The sequence below is a fragment of the Manis javanica genome, chromosome 15, assembly GCF_040802235.1.
Source record: "Manis javanica isolate MJ-LG chromosome 15, MJ_LKY, whole genome shotgun sequence".
NCBI lineage: Eukaryota > Metazoa > Chordata > Mammalia > Pholidota > Manidae > Manis > Manis javanica.
Window position 1 is genome coordinate 6,152,285 of NC_133170.1, and position 18,192 is coordinate 6,170,476.

At 43.9% G+C, this 18,192-nt stretch overlaps 1 protein-coding gene across 1 annotated transcript in view; it reads left to right on the plus strand.

Annotated features, from left to right (window-relative positions):
- Positions 1-5,680: 5,680 nt before the first annotated feature.
- Positions 5,681-18,192, plus strand: part of PKP2 (plakophilin 2) — a 74,950-nt gene continuing 62,438 nt past the window's right edge. The window contains exon 1 of the mRNA XM_037010134.2: positions 5,681-5,993. Within this exon, the coding sequence (XP_036866029.2) occupies positions 5,771-5,993 (223 nt within the window). The 5' untranslated portion in view covers positions 5,681-5,770. The remainder of the gene's footprint in view (positions 5,994-18,192) is intronic.

Below are 18,192 nucleotides of genomic sequence, written 5' to 3' on the forward strand. Positions count from 1 at the left end.
AGCAAGAAAAGTTTCCACTTGGTGGATCGTAAATGCTAGTAGGGAAATAACACATATGAACATAAAAGAAGAAAACTATCAGGAAAGTGCTTCATAGAGGATGAAGGGTAGCTACTTCAGTCTGGTGGCCCTGGGAAGTTCTTTTTGAGGAGGAGATACTGAAACAAATCTGAATGACAGGAAAAAGTCAATCCCATGGCAAGTTGGGGGAAGCATCTTCCAGAAGGAGAAAAGAATGAATGCAGAGGTGTTATTTCAAGAAATCAAAAAAGTGACTTCTAAAAAAGTGAGTGATTTCTAAATAGTGAGTACTACTCTCACCAACCAACCTCACTGGGAGGTCCATGATGCAGACCCAATAAAAGAGAACAGAACAAAATTGTTATGGTCTGAGCATCTCATTGTCCTCGAATTTGTATGCAGAAAATCTAATGTGCCAGGGATGGTATTAGCAGGTGCGGCTCTGCCCTCATGAATGGGAGTAGTGCTCTGGTAAAAGAGGCCCCAGAGACATCCCTGCGCCGTCTTTATGAGAACACAGTGAAAAGATGGCTTCCGTGGCAGGACGCAGGTCCTCGCCAAACACAGAACGGGCTGGTGCCTTGGTGCTGGACTCCCCAGTCTGCAGAACTGTGAGATATCAATGTGCGTTATTATTCAGCCACCCAGTCTATGGCATTCTGCACAGCCCCCACACTGGGGAGTACGGCTGTTTTAGACCATCCAGCCCCAGACAAGCCACCAGCTGTCATCAGCCACACGAGTAAACCAGCCCGAACCCATCTATTATCAAGTCAACCACAAATCATGAGAAAGAAATCAGTTTTAAATTCTTAAATGTCAGGATAGGTTCTTTTTTGTGCAATTATTGATAACAGGTACACTAAGCATGGACTAGATGCATTTTATTTAGTATGTAAATGAAACTTCTTAATAACCCTGAGAGGCCGATACTGTTAATGACATCACATGACAAGTAAGGAACTTGAAGCTCAGTGACTGTGAGAAACTTGCCCACGATCAGACAGTAAAGCAGTAAATCCAATGCAGCTCTATCTGGCCTCCTGCACACTTTATACCCCTCTACTATTCTATGAGGATGTTTTAAAATATCATTCTACGAGGATGTTGTAAAGGAAAAAGGGAGGCTGGGGCTTTTAATATCCAAGCCAGATTATTAGTATTATTTTTCTTTATGGAATGTAACAATTCAGTGTTTGGAATTTCAAGGAAATAATTGTATATATACTGAAAAAAGGAGACAAATTAAAATTGAAGTGAATTTATAGGTTAATTAATATACACACATATCAATGAATATCTTATATTCAAATAATTTCCAAGCGATTCAAAAGGCGTGTAGTGCAATACTTTAAGAAATTCAAACAATGCTTGACACTGAGGTGGTAGATCCTCTACAAAGTTATAAAATAATCACTTCCACGGAATTTTTCTGATCCCTTCCTAAGGTTAAAAATCTGTAAACATTGTGCTCCCACAGGCAATTAAGTCACTTTGAGATTTTGTTGGGGTCTATCGCTCCAGGGTTCCTTCATTCAGCCGCCCACTCAGAGGCAAGCCACTTAATCCAAATGCCTATAGGTGAGAGGTTACCCTCAGCCATTCATTGAGCACCTGCTGGTTATCTCGTTGCTACTAGGTTCATTGGCAGAGACAAAGAAGTGAGGAACGTGGTCCCTCATGAAGCCAAGAAGGCATGGTGGAACTCAACCAAGTCGTTCCCTCCTTTCAGCCCTCTGGCCATCAGATGAAAACATCTGACACTATTACTGTAACAGCTGTGGTCAGCCACCCAGAAGGTAATGATTTTAACTACGTACGGAGCTCATACATGTCCATGAGTCACGAGCAGAGGCATGTCTTGAAAGTCTCCGTAACTATGGACAAATTCATCTTTGCCAGCTCTCACGGTCGCCCCCCTGGTTTCCACCTCCCACACCACATTTGGAGGCTTTTAAACAGAATGATTTCAGGGCCTGCACGCTCACAATATGACCAAAATAGCAGACAAAATGAACACCTGCATTAAACATTAACACCTTAGCCCTCACTGCTATTCAAAGTCCCCATCAGAGAGTGATATTCAGCACCTACCTGTTCAGTTTTCTTTTCTGATCTTGAATCATTTTCATTGTATGTGGCTAATGGTAGAACTGCTACCCATCGCTTTGGCAACATACCCATTTGCTAAAAAAGGAAATAAAACCTGAGGTTTGTTTTAAATTGTCTATCTGCCAGGTCTTACACTAATTAGGAAATATTCTTTAAAGCAATAGATATTAATAGCCTCCAAATAGTAACAGGAAAATATTTTATGAGAGAAGACAATCACATGAAAATGTGTTAGTTTATTTTTTTAATAAGAATCAAAGAGTTTTGATGCCATTAATATTCTTTAATGGTCTCCATTAAAATATTTCTGCTCTAAAGTGTATACTATATTTAGTCTTGGAACTTTCTGAACTTTTTGTATATTGGAATTTATACATAGTTAAAGAAAATAAAGATTACTCTGAGGGAATCCTAACTGTAGATTTGAAAACAATGGAAGATTAGTGTTTTAAGGCAATAGTGTCTAAGTCAGATAAAAACCCACATTTGAAACTCAAGAATTTTTGAATCCTTATTTTTGGTTTGCAGCAGAAGGAATGGTAGCTTCATAATTCGGTCATCTGTTATTTACATTCCACTTCGACATTCCTGTTTTTACTTTTTTTCTTTTAACAGGTTCTGTTGGTAAATGAAAAACAAAAGAAATGGAAGTTTTCAAAACTGAGCCTAAATCCTAAGCAGTAGCAGATTGTGGCCCAGCCAAACACCGCCAGAGTATTCATAGCATCTCATTTCCACGCTTCAGTTTGCTGGCTAGCAGCTACCTTTAGTAGTTCTCTCAGGACTTGCTCACAGTTTAGGAAGTGGACTGGGCAGCTTTCCCAGGAGATGCAAGGACATGGTAGGGCCTGCACTCTGTTGGAATCGAAACACATCTGGACTGCGTTTTGGGGCACTACGCCAGAATCTGCATACTTCTTCCCCCTGTAATTAACCGTTGTTTTTGCATATGATTCTTACCTCCAAAAGAACGCTTTTAAGCAGTTTATATGTTTATCTTATTTTCAAAGAAATTACTGAATCATTGAATTCTGAAAGTATTCAAGAATTATGTTTAGGTTTTCATTTACAGGGAGGATTACATAGCTAATTAGAAGAATATCTAAAATATATAATGCTATCTATGTGACTTTTTAAAAAGATAACAACTAAAAGAGTGTGAAAGCCTCAATAATTATTACTAACAGCTGCTGAGCATTCCTTATATACCATGTAATATACTAAGCGCTTTTATGCAACATTCATTCATGCATGCATTCAGCATGTATCTGTTGTCTACTGTGTGCACTGTTCTAAGCCCTGAAGAACAGCAGGGAACAGAACAAAATCTCTGCTTTCATGAAGCCTATATTCCAGTATGAAACGATCAACAATTAAATAAGGAAAACAAAACGTGGGCCATGAAAATAAGTGCTGTGGAGAAAATCAAGCAGAGCACGGAGAGAGTGAGTGACTGCGTGTGTGTGTGTGTGTGTGTGAAAGACTCTCATTCAAATGATAAGGTGACATGTGAGCAGAGACGTGAAGGAGGTGAGGAACTCCACAGGTGGATCTCATGGGGATGTTCGTTAAAGAGCATTGAACAATTATTCATTATTACTCATGAACCACTCCTCATTTAATCCTCACAGCAGCCCTTCCTGGAAGGTCTTTTATTGCCTCCAGCTTAGTCAAGAGAATTGAGGTTTCCAAAATGTAAAGAAACTTGCTTAAGACCACACTGTTTACAAAGGGCAAACCAAGATTCCAGCCCAGATCTGCCTCATTCAGAAGCTGTGCTTTTAACCATCTTCCGCCTGTCAAATCAGCCACCTAGCCAACAACATTTCTACATACACAGTACAGAGACCTAGGGAATAGGAGAGTCAATTATAACATCACACTTAAAAAGGAAAAAAAAATCAATTCGAGAAGGATGAAGTAGGAGAAAAACTCTCTGCTCCCTTGGTGAGGGGTCTAGGTGAAGGCAGAATTGACCTCCTAAATTATGGCTCTCCAGGCACAATCAACAAGGGACAGCCCAGCTGGTCCTGTGGGGCAGGAGCTGCCAAGAGAGGCCAGGAGTGGGGAGGCGGAAGAAGGAGGGGACAGAACCGAGTCTGTTGTTGACAATATCCCCCCTCACTTACCCTCTGGTTCACCCCTCTTTTCAATTAGGTCTCAACATCACGGTTGCTACATAACTGAACTCTTCACAAGGTACCTCGAGACTGGTCTTGCCCAGATGTGAGGAATTGCTTCCAAGACCCACCACCCCCGCAGTTTCACTTAAGCCCTACATTCCACAAGGCCTTAGCCATGTGGCAGGCTGAGGAAGGGTGGAGACCTCCCACCATTCCGTTGTCCAGCCCTTGGGGCCCTTGTCTTCCTTGCTCCCTGGAAGCTCCTGTACCTTTGCACTGAGTGTGTGTGCAAGGGGAGAGACAGACCAGGGTAGAAGCGGGGGAAGAGAGAAGTTGTCCTCTCCAGCCAGGCCAGAGCTAAGTGGGATTTTGCAGTAAATGAGTGATGTGACAGCAAGTGAACAGACATCCCCAAGCTGAAGAGACATCCCCAAGAGAGAAGAGCATCTTATGTGATAACCAGGCATAGAAATTTTTCTTTCTGTCTCTCCAGTCCAAAGAGGAAACTCAGGACAAGTGGCTTAGGTTGTAAACTTCAAGGTCAAGGACCCTCTCTGCTGAGCTTAGCTCTCAAGTTCTCAGTAGTCAACTAGGTGTGAAACATACTGAACAGCATGTCAAATACAAGTTGTGGAAGATGCGACTGGAAATCAGCGGCCCCTTTCATGGGCTCCCTACAAGGCCTATCCTAAGCAGACTTCATCAACGTCAACCAGGCTATTAAAAAGTATCATCTATTAAAAATATGCTCTTCCCTAGCGCCTCTTAATGGAGTTTGTGTGTGGGGGTGTGTTTGTAAGGGGGGCGTGGGCGAGCAAGACTGCACTGGGTACAATTTGTGTGTTTGCAAGAGACAACAGAAGCCCTCCATGAGGAAGAACATATGTTTCTGGGACTGCATCTGTGCAAGAAGTGCAAAGCCCTGAAGCTGTACGAAGAAAAAAGAAAACTCTCTTAAAAGTCTTTATTTCACATACGTCATCTTTTGGCCCATTCCCTTTTCCGCCGAACCAAACTGCCCTTTCTGACCCTCAGGTCCAGGGAAACCGCGAGTGCTGCGAATTGCCTGGCAGGGCCGGACTAGCCAGGTGTTCCACCCGCCGAGGAGCCCAGGGGCAAGCCCGGCACCAGCACGCAAGCGGCCCCGCGGGGCGCACCTGCCCGGGGGCGGCCGCTGCGCACACGAGCGGAAATCACCTCCTCTCCGAGGGCGGGCGGGGGCGGAGCCGGGCCGGCAGCGCCCAGGTGACTCGGGCAACGAGCGCGCCTGGGCGGACGGCGCCCCGGCGGCGGCTCAGATTCCAGGGCTCCGCGCGCGGGGGTCCCGAGCCGCGCCCCCGTCCCGGGAAGGCCAGGGCCGCGCTCGCCCGGCTCGGGCCGCCCATCGGCGCGGGGCGGGGCCTCCAGGGGGCGGGGCCTCCAGGGGGCGGGGCTCGCACCCGGGCCCCCGGCTCCGCGGCAGGAGCTGCCGCAGGTCTCGCGGCAGGCGAGCGGCGAGGGCGAGCTCTCCGGCCATGGCCGCGCCCGGCGCCCCGGCCGAGTGCGGCTACATCCGGACCGTCCTGGGCCAGCAGATCCTGGGGCAGCTGGACAGCTCCAGCCTGGCGCTGCCCTCCGAGGCCAAGCTGATGCTGGCGGGGAGCGGCGGCCGCGGCGGCCAGGCGGCCAAGAGCCTGCGCATCCAGGAGCAGGTGGAGCAGACCCTGGCCCGGAAGGGCCGCGGCTTCGTGGGCAACGGTGAGTGCTGCCCGCCGCCCCCAGGCCGGCCCCCGCCCCCGCGCCCTGCTGCCCCCGGGGCTGCGGGACCTGGTGTTCCGCCACCTGCTGCCCGCCGCCCCTTTGTGCGGCCCGTCGCGCCTGCAGGCTCCGACGGGCTCTCCCGGGGAGAGCACTCCTCTAAAATCGCCTCTTACTCAGCTTCATCATAAGTGCATCTGCGTGTGTTAAATGCACATATGTATGTAAACGAATCAGCCCAAGCTTTTCACCCCTTCCTTAACCTCCTACCCCTCCCACCCCTACCTATTCAGGGGACCTAATCTGGAGGCTCCGGGAGTCCACAGACACCTTGAAATTCTATGCAGAAACTTGGAGTGGTCATTTTTCCGGGAGAAAGTGCCCCTTAGCCTTATTAGATTTTTAATAAGGTCTATGACCCTCGTAAATAGTTTGAAAAAAAAACGTGAAAGTTCCGGCGCTCCTACAACCTATAAATTGGGATTGTGGTGCCTCGCCCAGGTGCTTCAGGGCGAATGGGGTTGATCTAGGAAGTGAAAATATTGGGTAGGAGGCTTAGGGCCAGGGAGCAACCGCACCCCCTCCCCGAGGGGGAAGAGGACTTTGGCCCGGTCAGCAGCAGCTCCGCCTGCCGGGCTGCACCCCGCCGCCGCTCTGTGGGCGCAGCCCTGATCTCTCAAAACAATTGAACCTAGAGGTGAAAGGCGTTTTAAAAAATAAAACAGTGTATTAGTAATTGATAGGGGAGGTGCAAAGGGAAACTGACCGCAAACTGGTGGTGAAAATTAGAGAACATGATGTCATTTTTTCCCTTGCTAAGTCAGGTGATAAAGTGTAACCCTTCTATTAGTTAATTAATTTTTTTCAGTATAAAAGGCTTATTATAGAAAAAAGAGGGAAGAATTGAACCATTAATTGAGTTGGCATATCGGTTTGTTTTCTGCAACATCGAACTGTTTCTCTAGGAAATAACTTGGCCAATGGCAAGTGCAGATAGAACCCCTTAGGAAAAAGAAAAATGCTTGCAGCCCAGACCAGAGGTTTAAAACAGCAGCCCCTGGGAGGCTCTGTTATCTTCAATTTGTGTAAAATGATCATAAAGGATCAGGCAGGCAATGTTTACATACTTGAGAAGTAAAGAAAAGATGTTTAGTGATTAGTTAATGAAATTGAGTGCCTACTGTGTGCCAATAACCGAATTATGTGGTTGCATTTATTATATTAGGTTTGCGCCCCAAAAATTTGAGGCAGGCATTTTAGTTTCCATTTACAGTCGAGGAAACGAAGTTGTGAAGTAATGCTTACATCCACATAGATGGGAAATGGCAGAACTGGTATTTAAACTCCCAAGCCTGCATCTTTAAACCACTCATCAGGTGTATTGTTAAGCTTTTTGGTTATTAATACAAAGTGGGATTTTTATTAGACCCTAAGCCTCTCTATGGCTCCCTTCCATGATCCTCCTAATAAAACTGAGGCAGTTCTGAGAGAGTGGGGAGGTCTAGATAGCCCAGAACAGCCACAGTAAGTGGAAAAAAATAACTTAAATTTACATTTAGGAGTCTGATTAAGGACTCCAGGACAACTAGGTGAATTTTTGACCAATGGGGACCTGGCACCCCTTCAGTTTGTGCAGGCCCAGCGCAAAGTTGAAACCAAACTAGTGTCTTCTACTTGGAGGACACAAGGAAGGCACGTGAAATATTCTTTCTTACCCGCTGAGAACGGCTAACCAGGAAGAGCAACCAGACATCAACTACTCAGTAAATGAGGCATTGCTGAGCATCTACTGTGTGCCTAACCCTGTTCTAGAATCTTCATGTTTGCATTTCATTATATCCTTAAAATGGTTATGTGAGATAGACATGAGGGTCCACTTCACAAATCAAAACTGTGTCTCAACATTTATTGGCTACTCAGTCCCAAACCTACAGGTGGTCTGTGCTGTCAGCAGGGTGAATTCATGTTGCTAGGTGAACTCAAGAACTAGCAAATGAGCCTGTTCTTCATACCGGGCACTGTGTAGTTGCTAACTTTAACATAGACTCTGTGATCTTTAAAGCAAGGAGTTTAAAGTCTGAAAAAGGACCTGCCTTTAAAAAAATGCGCTATCAGATGAAAAAATGGTCAGCTACCCAAAAGAGCAGCTAATGCATTATGGAGTTTAGAAGTATGAAACTACTAGCTGAAGGGAATTTTGAAAAGCTCCTTTGGGATTTTACATCTCAAAAATTCAGTGGGATCAGGCACAGGGCAGTGGCTGGAGGAGGAGCATTGTCAGAGGGGGCAGGAGGAATATTTCGCAGGTCACAGAACTGGCACCACCCTCATGCTCCTGCCCTACTTGAGTGGCCCTTCCAAGTAAGGGACGAAGTGTCTGAAATATTTTGATGACACAGAAACCTCCCAGCAAAGCTGAAATACACTCAGCAGCCCACACAAAAGCGCAAGTCAGGCAGGAGATAAGGCAGCACACAACACCTACTTACTCTGAAGCCTCAGCTTTCTGAGACTCAAAAAGGAAATCGGCTTCAAAGGAATTTAACATTTACATGCCAGGGAACAATTACCAGGGGTGGTTTGTGTAAGGTGTTAAATTAAAGGGCTTTGCAAAGGCCTGAGCATTGGGGATGGTTGGGAGTATTGTTTTTATTATTTCCCTATTACTATCATGTCTCTAAAGTTGAAACAGACAAGCAGTTGTTGAAATAATGCTGGTCTGGAAAGAGTCCTCTATCAACACAAGAATCTGGGAAGAAAGGACCCTGGTGTTAACTGCTGTTAGCTCCAGATCCCTGGGGGTATTCTGAATTGTTGACATACCTGTAAGATTGAGGCTACAGATAACCTGCTGAAAACAGAGATGTAATAAATGTGGCTGATTTGTTGATAAAGACCCTGCAAGGGTCTTTAATGCCTTAGTATAGGTGGGTGCTTTTCACTGTAAATCACTCTAACCTTTGTTGTTATTTTAAACTGCTGAACGCTTTAAAGTTGGCGGGGCTGGGGGGCAGCAGGGTGGAAGGGAACAGGGGGTCAGAGGTGTATAGCAGCATTGTCAAATGTGTCTGTGTTGCAGGGAATTTTAAGAATTCTTTTATAAACATCACAAAGAAGACATTTAAGAGTTGCAAGTATCAACAAAAGGAAACATTTCAAGTGTCCATATCCTATTTATTACACTTACTTTTAAAGTGCCTCTACTTTACTTATTTCATAGACTTTCCCTATGCCTGTGTAGGAAAAAAAACAATGTTCTAAATGGTTCTATGTAATACTTACAAAACACAATGAACGATATGAACAATATACTAATGAAAATTTGCAGCTTCTTTGGAAATCTATCATAAAAACTTGAGGCGTTCATTTACTTAAATGGAGATGTTTTGAGTATCTGTGATCTGAGGGAATTCAGATGAAAGAACTGAACATCGGTTAAGTTAGCAAATAATGGGAAAGAATAGGTGTTACTGGGAGAGAGGGGTGTTGTTAGATATTGTTTAAATCCTGTTGGAATTATTTGTTTGCCAAAAAAGGAATTCCAGGAATGAAGCATTTCTGGGAGCGAGGTGACTAGCCATCTGGAATGCAGGAGGGATCAGGAGAGGGAGAAAAAAAGAGTTTGGTGGTGGGGTGGTAAGGACATGGCCATGCTGCTCAGAGGGTAATGTCAGTACAGCCACTTCTTTTTTCAGTGTCTAGCAGATCAGTTGTCGTTAGTACCAAAAACAGTGTGTAGTTGTGGTTTTTTTTAAGCAATTCTTCTGATTATAATTGGTAAAGGAAACAATGTTAGCAGAGTGGTGATAATAAAAAATAAATTCCACACCCCTAGACATGGTGAGAACACATCATGTTATGGCTAAGGTCTTGAGTCAGAGTGTGGCAAGATGCTTCCGAATCAAGGGGACTTTACCAGTCTCCTTACTCTGAGTGTCACAGATGAGATGCGGCAAATCACCTTCACAAGGAGAAGACTATACATTTTTGCAGTCTGCGCCGTGATAGCCCTCCTCGCGGAGTTCCAAGCACGGAAACAGGGGAGCTCACTTGAATTAGACACTCTAGCTATTTGTGGTTCACTCTGGCTCATTCTTCTCAAATGTTGCTTTGGCTGTCAGCTTAAAATTGTTTTCTCGTGTATTAAAATAAGGCTATGAATATTTGCATTACTTTATCTTCAGATATAGTTAACATTAATTCTACCCTAAAATTGAATTTCTGGTCTGATCAATAAAAATAAAAGCTCTGGGGTGTTTTTTTTTTTTTCACCTTTTCTGAGAGAACAAGCTTATTATTGGCAACCTACCGATGAGAGAAGTGAAATATAATAGCAAATATGTTGCTAAAAACTCTAGAACTTATAAATCAGACTTGACTAACATGGCCTATAATAAGATCATTTGGTTCCATCTCAGATGGCATTGAAGAATTTAAAATGATACAATTCTGAAATAAATGTCAGCCTGTTTTATATAACTGTCTAGCTATTTTGTGCATGTACACAAATGTATGAAGACATAAGTACCATACTACTCCTGAAGGAGTAAGCAGTAAAAAAAAGGCAGTGCTGCAAGTGGGAATAGACAAAATTAGAAGAAAACTTCATCTTTGCATTAGAGTGAGCTATCTCATTCCTCTGACTTACTAGTTTAAGAATAAGCAGAATTTCAGGTCCTTTTCCAATAGAAATATTAAAAAATGTTTTGAATCTTGTGTGCAATACCATTAATAGTGATTTGATATTGGACATAAGAAGTTATGTTCCTAAGTAAAGTGCTTAAGGTGAGCTATGGTTCCCAGAATGTAGATTTAGATAATGCAATCAGGGAAAAAGACTTTGAGCATTTGAAAACACAAATTTCCCTTGCCATGAGAGCAATCCCCGTATTTATCTTCTTGGCATAATCAGATTTAGGCTTAACAATATTGATTGGTCAAAGCATCGTAATCAACGTTCTGCCATCCCTTGACTTGCAGAAGATGTTGCTTATTAGAAGCTTAATAAATTATTGCCACTAAATCTGATATCTAATGTGTCCATGGGCTGGACATATGGGGGATCACATAGATTGTATCTGGATTACCTTTTTTCTTTGAAGGAGGAAAAGAAATGGGAACTTTTCTTGACAGATAATAGGAATTCTTTGTAGACCACCAAAATATTCCAGATAAATACACAAGCCGTACACATAAGAGAATGACAGTAAATATATATTATCCAGATGTAGCATCAACATTGCCAAAATGAATGTGGTCAGCTTCTCTGATCACTTCGAAGAAAGAGTGTGCCTACATGGAGGAAAGAAATTTTTCTTCCTCTCTGTATTCGCACAAGGACAGAGAATGTCAGAAAATATTCGAGTGCCTCCGTCCGCTCCAAGGCCACAGCCCACATGTGACACCATCTGCCCAGTTTGGCACATGGGATGGACGCCTGCCTGAAGGATTAAGTGCAAACGCACGTGTGTAACTCAGATATTTTGAACGTACAAGGGGAGATGACTAATCAACAATTAACTTGTCAGATGCTGATGCGGATTGCGCTAGAAGCGGTAGTGAGAGATGTGGGATTCTTTGTGTCAAGGAGGTGGGCGGTTTACCTGGAATATGAGACCACTTCTTCCTTCTTTAATATGGCCTTACTCTTGTCCATTCTCCTCTAGCTGCTAGAGTTAACTTTCTGAGACCTCATCGCATCATTTCCCAATTTAAATTCCTTTGGTTTCTTGCTCTTATCTGCAGGAGTAAAAGCCTCATGCAACATGGCATTCCATAGTCTCTGTGATCTGCTGCCTGCAACTTCTCAAACTCCTTCCTGTCACCACTACCCCCGCCCCCACCTAAGTAACGCATGCACTTTATCTTGCTCCATATTCCTCCCCCTACCATCCTCACGCGTCCCTCCCTTGTCTTGGCTTGTGTTAACCCTTAACACACCCTCAAAACTCAGTCCACTTGTGCCTTTGCATAGGTGGTCTGGCCTCACCCCTCCACCTCAGGGAGGAAAGGGAGAGCTAGAATGCAAGTTAAAGATTTGATAACTGAGTCACAGAAGATGTTTCGGCAAGGGAGAAACAGGAAAAATGCAGGGGGTTTCTGGAAATATGATTGGCAGATTTGGTGGACTTAAAGGTGAAGGACAGCAGTTAGAAATCTGCTGGGAGGAAGAGGTTGGTCCTGGCAAGTGAGAGACATGGGCATATAATGAGTTGAGAGTCACTACAAAAATCTGTAAGGAGTTTTTTAAAGCAAAATGTTGAAATTTGCAAGTTCTGTTAATTCATCTTATTGACTAATCATTGCCTCATTGGGAGGGTATTGTGATATTTGTCATTGCAGTTCTAAAGTGATCACTATGGGAGAGTTCAGCAAATGATTTGGCTGTCCCAAGTAAAGAGGCAGTTAGAGGAATTAACAGATTTGGAAACTAACAGGATGAATCAAATTCGTACTTCACTGGTGTGTTCAGTTACCAATTTATAATCACAAATTCTATCTAATCATTTTCCGGCTACTAAAACAAACTACATGAAGTAGACACCTGCAATATACAGGGACCTTTTTAATGTGTGTTTCTGTGATTGTGTAGAGCAGAAATTTGAGAATTGCCCCCAAAATGCCATTAACTGGTGCATCAGAGGATAACCTCAAACTGCTTAAGTCATGAAAAATAAGGACTTCCAGCTGCCAGGTGGTACACATATTGTGTGAGCGATAATAGCCACTGCCCAGTCACACAGCGGCACACGGAGCGTGTTGCCCATTCTCCCCAGGGAGCTGACCTGTCCGTGGCATATTCACCTTTTTTGGAAGGCAGCTGGGCACACCACTGTGCCACCTCCTGGCATGTTCAACTTTGTAAGAACTCATAGCTAGGACCTCCGTTGTACACCAGTAACACCGAGTTGTTTCTCATGGTTGATTATGGATAGAGTTGTGTTAACTGGTCACAATAAGCAGTCTCACACGCACTCTGTTAATTTTTCAATAATGCAAAAAACATTATGAGAACTTTGATCTGCTTTGAAACAATTCTTCACCATAGTGATTCAAATGAGCAAATTCCATTCATTTTCCCGACTGAGCAAGTGCCTACCTGAGCTGCATGCGAGGTGGGGAACTGTGATTCCCATAAACATGCGGTCGTAGTTCTTAGAAAGTAAGAATAGAAGTCCTGGTTTTTTTTTTAACGTAAGCACAAGGAAGTAAATCCTATGTTATGTGCCCACACGGGCAAAGAAAAATCCTTCACCAGCTGGGGAGCCCTCATGGCTTTTTTCTGAGGGGTCCTAACATATTTCATGTTTTCAGTTCGTACTTTTGTGAGTAAATGACTTTAAGGAGCCATTTAAAAATGAATGCTGTACACATACCTTCTAATAAGTTTCAAGATGCCATGTCTCGCCTGTAATAACATGCCCCCAATTTTACTTGAATGGAGTAAGTTAAAGCTTTTTATAGTATGTGGAGAAAGAGATCTCTCACTGTCCAGAGGTTGCTGTAGAAAGACAAAACAACAGGAAGGTGATAGCTTTGTGATGCCCAAGCCGTCTTCCAACCAAAAAGACCACGGTGAACCCTCACTGCGAAGGCACCTGCTTGTGCGTGTGAGCACAAGTACGTATAGCATTTGAGTCAATAGCAGTAGCGAGTATCTACCGATTTTTATGCCTGTGTTTGACCAGACCTGTTTTCATGGGGATTTCTTATATCCCCATCTTTATAAATTGTCCTTTTAGAGCTCGGTGTGAACCACAGCAGCTTTTTAACCATGCTCAGAGAGTGCTAGAAATTGAAAGAAATTATGCTTCTTTGAATGTGAATGCTACTCACTCCTCTCCAATAGAAAGCAGGTTATATGCAGATATGTTTGTTTATCAGTTCTCTACCATCCACTTACCATAAGGGGAGTGGTAGTTGATTTTTTAAATCTGGATATAGGTGATGGAGTCACAATAAAGGCTTGTCGATTTTATTTAATACATGAATTCATTTAACCAATTAGTTAATAAAGCAGCTTATAAAACCCACACAGAAAACACTGATTATGGACATGAATTTATTATTTTTAACCCTCACAAAAATGCATTATTTTAGACAATACTTGCATAGATGACCAGAAATCAAAGATGTTTTCTCCTTAACAGCTGTTGAGGTATCGTATCATTCAAATTAAGTCAGACCAGGAAAGAGAGAAAATTACATTATACTGTGAGGTCCACACCTCTGCAATCTTCTGAGCAATTTGGAAACATTCCACCTTCAGAACCACCACCCCACCCCTTACCTCCAGCCCCACCATTGCTTTGACCTGAATTGCGTGTTTTTCCAGGAGGATGGAGTTTAAAGTTGCTCTTTAGCTACCTCCATTTCCCTTAAAGTGGGCTCCATAAAATGTCCGTGGTGTTCTTAGAAAGGTTCGGATAGTGTTGCCTGAGTCAGTAATAATTTGAAATATTCCCTATAAAACATGGCCTTGTTTAGGAACACCAGAAGCAGATTCTGCTCTGTGTCAGGGGAGTGAATGGCTGGAGAAGCCACAGGAACGTCACCATCATTTCGTCGGCTGGGTCAGAGAGTAACCAGAAAAAGTCAAATCCAGTAGCACCGGTATATTTACCAGGGTAAAAAACGTAAGACACAACACAGTGTAAATTAAAGTATGCACACTAGTTTATCCCCTCTTGCTAGAACAGATTATGAATAAATGTGAACAAAGTTTTGTGACCCAAATTCTGCTTTAAAAGCCATATCCTATCTTTTGCATGTTGGCTTAACCTCTCTCTCAGCAGCTCTGCTACTAGCTGGGATGATGGGAAACTGAGGCAACCACTGGGCTTTTCCAGACATACATAAAGTAATAGAGTGTAGGTTCCAGACCAAGTCCACCGATTTCTTCAGCTTGGAGAAAATACCCACCTCCTTTTGTGAAGTAAATGAATCCTTTGAAATGTAGTCATGCCCTAATTTTCCATGTTCAGAAACCCAGATTTTCAGGTTGGGTTTATTTAAAGCAGATGTGCCTGTATGTATAATATGGTTTTTGTTTGTTTGTTTTCTTGTTTCTCTTTGGGGGGGAAGGGCATGGCTGAGTTATTTTATGTTGGCAAGTCAAAAACTCTAGAGACAGAGATCTCTAAAATAAACGGGTTTATTGAGTTTTTACAGCTGCTAGCCAAAAAACTGAGTCCTGGGACAGGCAGTTTCTGCTTCCCCAGCAGCAAGGCCAGTTCACAGAAACAGCTTGTCCTCTGGACTCAAGAAACAGGGCACACCGATGAGAGGACTTAAGGAAAGAAAGTTCTCTAAATTTACACGGGCTGCAGATAAGGAAGGCGGGCTAAGATGAGGCTGGGAGAGCCCTGGGATAGGTGGTTGGCCCATGGAGAAGGCCCGTGGATTGGCGGGCGATGGTCAGACACTGGTCACAGGCAAGAGAGAAGCCCTGCTTCTGGGGACTGTCCAGATAACTGCTGAAGTGACTTCAGTTAGGAATGTGGAGTTTCTGGTTGGCTACGGCCCTGTGGCTGTTGACGGATGACCTTTCCTTGTCTCTCTCCCCCATTCTCCAGCCCATATGTCTCTTAATTTTAGGACATCTCAGAATTTTTCCTTATCAATATGTTCAGTAGTCATTATCGGATGTTTTGTTGTCTTACAGAACAGAAAATAATGACTTGCCCTAAAGAGATTAGTTTCCATCCTGATTAATACTTACCCTTTTTTTTTTTTTTTTTTTGTCAAATTCCATCAGCTCAAAATTTCTTTAAAATCTTAGGACACAGCTGCCGACTCACCTTTAGTCTGCTGTACTAATCTCAAACTCATGCCTGCCTAGGCGAACAGGCCTGCATTATTTGTTGTTTGACATTGGCCTTTCCACCACGGAAGCCATTTGTTCTGCCAGCCTGCAGGCTGAATATCAAGAGTCACAACGTTTCCGACACAGGAAGAGATTCTGTAGTTTAAAGATCCGATCTGAACTGATTCCCTGTCAGCAGCTGCGTTGCAGTGGTTCTGGGAAGCAGTAAACCAGTCTCAGGCCATTCATCTGAAAACTGAAAGAAAAGCTTCCTTATAAGGACTTATGTCAGCAAGTAAGAATGAATATTCATAGAGTATTTGTAGCTGCCCAGGTAAGGCTGTAGAGGAAAGAGAATAATCGCTTTTGGTCCTCCTATCCAAAACCATGATAATAATCCCTCCACGGCTTTGATAAATGCAAGTTCCACAGTGTATCAAACAGCAGTTAATACCTGGCTCTGCATCACAGAATTTTGAAAAGAAACATATAAAATAATTTGAACTCCTTGAAGAAAAGTAATATTGAGATGTAAGGAGTTCCCTTAAGTTGCGTTTAAAAGCCTTAGGACTGCCAGCCAACATGAGTGAAGCATTTTACTTCCACAGGCCTGGTTATAAAACTCCCTCATTAGCCGTTTTGATGTCAAACACTGTTTCACGGGGTCCTGCCCAAAGATTCTTACACATTTTTAAAATCCTTGCAGAAATCTCAACCTAAAAATGGAAGTGACTAACACCCAGTTAACTGTTCCTGAATGTCTACCTGGTCCTGGGAGTGGGGACAGGGCTAATCCTGCAGGTGACGATGGGCTAGACGGGCCCAACGAAGTAGAAATTTTCCTGGATGCCTAAAATTGCACCCTTTCATCATCTGACAGTTCCTTATAGAGTAACAGGGATTAATGGTTCTAGCTTCCATCCGTATATGCTGTTAGTATTTTCCCATTCTAAGTTGTCCCTGACTTTCATATATTCTGTTTTTGTATAATCTAAAAATTTTGAATATGGAAGCTCTTAAACTACTTGTTAAAAAGCAGTAAATTTGGTTTCTTACTTATCAAATGACCAATAATTTTCTGCCTGGCTGCAGCCTCTGTAGAAGAGGCTGCACTTCCCTGCCCCGTGCCCGCCTGCTCCGTGCACCCTCTGTACACCCCCCAGTGCTGAGGGCACCCTTGTCCCCAGAGCCTTCAGGATTACAGCCAGCGTGTTCCCTGGGCCTGCCCAGCTAGCCACCTTGCCCACCCCAGCAGGACGCTTGCAGCCCTGCCTCCCTGATAGCCGGCAGGGGTAGGGGGGTGGATGTAGGGGGGCAGGTTGGGGACCAGCCCACTTGGGCAGGAGCCTCAGGCAGGCAGTGAGCGTTGAGCCTTTAAAGCCTCCCACAACCCTGGCTATGGGCTCAGAGAGAATTCCTTTCTTCATTCAGTGTCCAGCTTCCAGGCATGTTCTGTCACCACTGAGGTTAAAAATTAGGGGGCTTCCTGACCTTTGGCCAGCGCTTGCAGAGAAATGAGGCCCCTGGAAACAGGAGATGCCTGGCTTAGCTCAGCTTCCCTGGTCTTGGGGCACCAGTTACCAGCCTGCAGCCACCTCCCCCAGGATCCCTTGAAACCCCAAATTTGTTTGCCAGCCAGATTGTTTGGCTTTGGAAATAAGACACTTGTACAAATATAATGTCATACTCTTTAGCTCTCTGGCAGCAATCACTGTTCCCCCTCCCCATCAAAATAATGGGCGAATCTGCCGTTAGTCTTTGAAATTTTGACTTTATCACAATTTAATGGGAAAGATTGTTGGGGTGTCCCATTGTTTTAGAAAGGGACCACCTGTGATGTTTCATTCTCAACATCTTTTACAACTCTCCAAAGCCTAAAAGAGTTAACTGGGTTTTTTTTCTTCTGATTTCTAAAAGAATGCTACATGGCAGAAAAAGACATTTTGGTGCAAATTAGGGAACTAGACATTACCGAGGTTTTAGAGGTCTTTGATTATTTTGACTAGCTTCTTTTTTTATTTTTTGGAAGGCAGCAGGAGCTTAACAGAAGGTCAAAAAGCTGGGAGGAGGTTAAAGGAGGCCGAAGAGGGTCACAATCTCTTCGAAGAGAAGTGTTTTAAGAGACAGGCAGCAAACGAGAAAGTCGAGAAAGTCACTGCTGGCCACCAAGCTGAGCGGAAGGAAGGGCTGCCGCCGCTCACAGGAGAGAACTGGTCCCCAGCCGCCAGAATGCCACAAAAGCTGCCCTTTGAGGTGCAGAGCTCAGTTTCTTCTGCCTCATAGTGCCAGAGGCCTCGGCTGCAGGCTTGGCATTTTCCAAGCTGGTCCACGTTTTCTTTGACCTGCGTGGTCTCACCCCCACCTTGTTGTTTAGACAAGCCGCCTTCTCCCGTT